This window comes from Canis lupus, chromosome 24 (assembly GCF_048164855.1).
Source record: "Canis lupus baileyi chromosome 24, mCanLup2.hap1, whole genome shotgun sequence".
Lineage (NCBI taxonomy): Eukaryota > Metazoa > Chordata > Mammalia > Carnivora > Canidae > Canis > Canis lupus.
Window position 1 is genome coordinate 25,662,336 of NC_132861.1, and position 5,829 is coordinate 25,668,164.

Consider the following 5,829-nt stretch of genomic DNA (forward strand, 5'->3'; position numbering starts at 1 on the left):
AAGTTTGATAACTATTATGTTGCTGAGATGAGGAAATCGATACTCTAAAACATTCACTGCTGTTGAGTATGTATCAGTACAACCTCTATCGAGAGCAATTTTGGCAGGCTTTAGTTAACAAAACATAAGAGGTTTCCAGCATATACCAAGAACAGTTGACCTTTCAACAATGTAGGTTTGACCTGTGCACTGTCCATTTAAATGTGGATTTTTTTACGGTACAGTAAATGTATTTTCTTAGTAACATTTTCTCTTCTCTTACTTTAAAAATACAATATAAAATGTAACGGGCAGCCCGGGGGGTGGCTCAGCGGTTTAGTGCTGCCGCCTTCACCCCAGGGCCTGATCCTGGAGACCCGGGATCGAGTCCCACGTTGGGCTCCCTGCATGGAGCCAGCTTCTCCCTCTGCCTATGTCTCTGCCTCTCTCTGTGTCTCTCAGGAGTATATAAAAATCTTAAAAAAAAAAAAAAAAAAAAGACTTCCTTTAAAAAAGAATAAAACACATATATAACATGCAAAGTATGTGTTATAATCAACTATATTACGATACAGGTTCTAGTCAACAGGCTATTAGTAAAGTTTTGGGGGAGTAGAAATTATATATCAACTGTAAGGGCAGGATTTGGTGTCCATTAACTCCCATGTTGTTCCAAGGGTCAACTGTACAGGTTCTAGCAGTTACAATCATCAAATCTTAAAATGTACAAAAAAATTTTAGAGACTTTTTGGAAATCACAAACAAGGATATTCATGGCAATACTATTCATAAAAAAAAATGACAACTTTTAGGGAGCTAATTACGATCCAATGGGATACTATGCAGCCATTGAAATGTGTCAGTATTTTGTACAGTACTGATCGAACATTCTCTAAAATAGGAATAAGGGGAAGAGCAATCAATACATATAAAATGTATGATCGTTGTGTGTATATATATATATTAAGCTTAAGTCTCTCTTGAAGGCTAAATTATTGTGGTTGCCTCCTAGGAGAACCAGGCAGTTGGGAATCAAGTATATAGACCATCTACTACATAGCTCTTTTACATTTTATATTACTAAGATGTGTTATTTCTTAAAGTAAGAGTTCTTATAACACCTCCATGTACTAGCTGGTCTGGGGTGGAAACTTAATTTTTTTTTAAATTTTTATTTATTTATGATAGTCACAGAGAGAGAGAGAGAGGCAGAGACACAGGCAGAGAGAGAAGCAGGGTCCATGCACCGGGAGCCCAACGTGGGATTCGATCCCAGGTCTCCAGGATCGCGCCCTGGGCCAAAGGCAGGCGCCAAACCGCTGCACCACCCAGGGATCCCTGGAAACTAATTCTTATTCCCATTTCAGTGCTTTCCAACAGAACCCAATCCTTGAAAAGTTACCTGGTCTTAAAATTTTACTGATACAATTTTTCAGAAGGATTTGAATTTTGATCCACACTTAGAAAATATTAAATGGGATGATTCACTCTAAATCCTCAACTTATTCTAGAGCAGTTCTTAATTAAAAGAAATGAGTCATTCTCACAGCTTAGATGTGTTATGCTCTATACAAAGAACATTTTAAGCAATCACAAAAACTCCCCAAAAGATGACAAGAAATCTGATAGGTCTGCCTCATGGGGTCTAACTTACGAGATTTAGAAATCCTTAAGGAAACAACACTTTTGCCCTATTTCAATTTTACTAACTCTTAGTTAACATCCCTTTATGCACCAATTTTGGATAGCTGTAATTCTCCTTTAACATGGAAAAGCTGTGAAGCACGTACTGACCCTGTATTACAAATGGGAAGCTGTAAGATCAAAGTTCATAAAGCTAGTATTTATATAGAGCTGGGAAACTGTTATTCAGACCAAGGTTGTCTCTAAAACATATTACCCTAATTTTTTCGCGCTATTCAGCCACTTAACACTAGAAATTTTTTTTTAAAATAAAATTTTCATTTTGATCAGCAACACTCCATATTTAAATGTGCAACTACTGGGATAGGATTAGGAGGGCAATCAGAGGTCTGCAGATTTTGATTCTTTATTCTGGTAATCATGCTAATACCTGACTCACTCCCAGTTAACCATACTTACCCCAATATGGCATAAGACAGACAACAAACTGCCATGGTTGTTTAAGACTATTTTAAAATTTGATAGGTAATCAGGATTATCAGATCAAGTTTAAGTATAAAACAATCAACAAATAGATTTGTTCTGTCATCACTTGGCCAACAGAGGTCGATTTTCACTAGAAGCCTCTGATAACTTCAAAATAGTAATCTTAATTCAAAGAGGAGCAATTGCTCCTTCAATGGAGCATTTCTCAAATAATGATTTACCCAGTAAATATAAATCCTAGTGAAATTTAGTCATGGCAGACCATAATAACTACCTCAAATGCTTTAAGGTTATCCAAAATTCTAAAGTTTAATAGCAATGCTACATTTTTAAAGATTTAACTCAAAATGCATTCTAGTATTCACCTTGAACTAATTCACAATCAACAGAAAATTTAACCTGTTACTAATGATATTTTTAAGTTTTTTTTTTAGGTTATGTACTTGTTTTAGCTCCTCTGCCTTTTATTAAAGACAGTTTCCCAAAAAATAGTGTCAGTTTAAAAAAAAAACAAAAAAACCAACGGACAAGTTAGTAATAAATCAATAGCAATGTCAAGAAAAAAAAGTTACTCACTTTGTAAAACTGCACCAATTGTAGAGGTTCATTCAATTCCAGGTCTATTTTTTAAAGAACACTTTGTAAATTAGAATAAGGGCATGTTTTACTTTTAACCAAACATTTTACTCAATCAACTCTAAGAACTATTAGGCAGAAATTAACAAGAAAATCTTGACATGGCTCCAGACTCTAAGAATTTTTAGGGTGAAAACTAACCTAGCATATCAAGACAAAGACAAAAGAAATAATATACATAATTTTATTACAAAATTTTTTTTAAAAAACAAAATGCAACATTCTAAAAAACCCAAAATTTACTATTGATACTAATTCCTACAAGTCTGCTGTGCTACAATACACAAGTCAAGAAATTAAGAAAACCATTAAATATTTAGAAACATTCAACATCAGAAGCTTTAAAATCTAACTGTATGTAGTAGCCCCTCAAAAAGCTACAACCTGCATTTTTAAAAAAGTATTTTCTCTACAAAGAATCTTATCAGCTATACAAAAATCTGTACAGTTTTTATACTGAAGCTAATATTGAGCTGCACTTGAATTCACATTCTTAGCAAAACAATTGCCTGAGCACACACGCACACTCCACACATATTACAAGATAGCCATTTATTCCTCATCTTCCTCCTCTTCCTCATCATCTTCATCTTCTTCCTCCTCTTCCTCTTCCTCCTCATCCTCTGGTTCATTCTTCTTCTTTGAACCCGTTGGCCTGCCAGGGCCCTTCTTTCCCGCTTCACTTTTGCCCTTGGCGCGATATGCAGCAATATCCTGAAATATTGTTGAAAAATAAAATCAGCATCCGGTGTCATTACTCAACTGTGAAAACCACTAAGTTGTAAACAATCTAAGATCATTGACCAATAACCCTGATGACTGTCTAAAAAGGTATGCAGAATCTAACTCAAGTTTTGAGAGCATTTATTCCCTCCAGCTTTAAAAAGTCAATGGTATAAAATGATGGGGCTGTAGTAGATGTCAGAACTTTCACTATCAATGTCCAATTATCTCACATTATCTACTCCCCTCCACTTCTTAAATATATTTACATAATACAAAATAAATATTTGGCCTTCCCTTTCTGAAAAGTAACAGACCCAGAACTGTAAGAGTCTATGTAGGAATCTACCAATGCTACAAACACTGCTTTCAGTCAAAACAAAGGTAAGTTTCAATGAGCTTATAACGTACAATTTTCACTAGACTCTCCAAATACAGCTGACAACCATAAGGACAAGATTAAACTTAACTCCATAGCTGATACCTATTATCTAACAGTCTTTTTCAGAAAATATGTCTCATTTTAACCTTGGCTTTAAAAAGGGAAGACAACGTACCTTTTCATATTTCTCCTTTAGCTTAGCTGCTTTCTGTTCATATGGTTGTTTATCTTTGGCTGACTGTTCAGACCACATTTCACCCAGCTTTTTTGCAGTGTCCCCGATGGATAAACCAGGGTGTTCACTTTTGATCTTTGGGCGATGTTCAGAGCAAAACAGGAAGAAAGCAGACCTGAAAAGAAGCGAGCGACAGTGTTAACAAACTAAATGGAAAATTAAGGGGCAATCTGACCCATCTGAAGACGAACTTACGGAGGCCTTTTAGGAGCATTGGGATCTTTCTTCTTTCCTTTCTTGTCACCTTTGGGAGGAACATAATTTTTCATCTCCCTGTCATAGCGAGCTTTGTCACTTTTTGCCATATCTTCAAATTTCGACTTTTCCTTTGCAGACATGGTCTGTGGACATGAGAGGCGGTATTAAAGTACGTAAGCAATGTGAGCCACAGGCACCCAAACGGGATCAAGGTCTTCCTTTCGGGCCGCATTTTACTTTTTGCAGTCTTGGAAGTAAACGAAAACCTCAGGTAGTCTGCCCCAAACTCAAAATATCTGGGCGAATCACCACCGCGGTAGGTTACAAGTCACCTCCGTGTTTAAGGTCCTGGCCCCAGAAAAACACATCCGAAAAGCCCTCAGCGCTGCCCGAATTCCGCTCTCACCTTCCATCTCTCCGAACATTTCTTGGAGAATTCAGCGAAATTGACCGAAGAGTCCGGGTGCTTCTTCTTGTGCTCTTCCCGGCAGGTCTGCACGAAGAAGGCGTACGAGGACATCTTGCCCCGCGGCTTGTTGGGGTCTCCTTTACCCATGGTGCCGGGCGGCGTCGGCCTGGTGGGAGAGGAGCGGTGGGCGGACGCCCGCGGGGCCCCGCTTCCCGCCCAAATACGCGCCCGCCCCCTCTCGCGAGGAAGGCGACCGGCGCCGCGGCTCCCCCACCAGCCCGCCCGGCGGCCGCCTGCGCGCACACGCCCTCCTCCCGGCGCCCGCCCGCCCGCCCGCCTCACGCGCGGCCACCACGTCTCTCCGGAGGCCCCGGAGCGCCGCCGCCCGCCCAGGCCCGGGCTGAGGCAGGAACGCCGGGCGCGCCGTCGAGGCCCGTTTCCTGACAGAAACGTCTTCCCGGCTTCCACCTCGCCAGCCCGATAAAGAGTTGTCGCCTCGCGACCGACGTTCAAAAAAACGACTGAAGCCGGGCCCGGACGCCGCTTCCCGCCCTCCACAGCCCCCGGCCCTCCCCGGCCCTCCCCTCAGACTCCGCTCCCCGGCTCGAACCCCGAGAGCCGCAGTGCCCGGCCCGGCTAAAAGGCTATGGGGAAAGGGAAAGCGGCAGGCCCACGAACACGAAGGGGCTAAACGGGGTTCTTGCCTGGTGGCGGCTTTTCCTCAGAGTCCCGCGGAGAGGCCGGAGCCAGCAGAGACGCTTCCTTCCCAGGGCTCCGGCGTGAACTGGTTTATCGCTAACGCAATCCTCTGCCTCTTGTTTTGCAGAGTTCTCCGCGCCACGGCAACTTGACGAGCCGGGCCACAGGCCACACCCCCGCCCCTCTGATTGGTTCTGGTGATTATTCAAACTCCCGCAGGCCCCACCCTGTCGCCAGGGAGGCCTCCGATTGGTCGGTGTCTCAGCAGGCCCGCCCCTCCAGCCCCAGCCTAGCAGGTTCGGTGGGTCGCCCAGGTCGTTAACTCCCAGACCCGTTAGAACCGGTCAGGAGAGGAATGTACTGCTCGATCCTGATTGGCGGCGGGAAAAGGGTTTGAAAAATGGCGGGCCTGACGGTGACTGGCTGGGGCGGTAAACG

At 42.5% G+C, this 5,829-nt stretch overlaps 1 protein-coding gene across 1 annotated transcript; it reads right to left on the bottom strand.

Annotated features, from left to right (window-relative positions):
- Window positions 1–2,915: 2,915 nt before the first annotated feature.
- Window positions 2,916–5,564, bottom strand: HMGB2 (high mobility group box 2). Its single transcript, XM_072795994.1, has 5 exons — window positions 5,397–5,564; window positions 4,690–4,858; window positions 4,281–4,426; window positions 4,026–4,200; window positions 2,916–3,459 (listed from the first exon to the last, which is right to left on the bottom strand). The coding sequence occupies exons 2-5, from the start codon at window positions 4,837–4,839 to the stop codon at window positions 3,298–3,300; spliced, it is 633 nt and encodes a 210-aa protein (XP_072652095.1). The 5' UTR covers window positions 4,840–4,858; window positions 5,397–5,564; the 3' UTR covers window positions 2,916–3,297.
- Window positions 5,565–5,829: the final 265 nt, after the last annotated feature.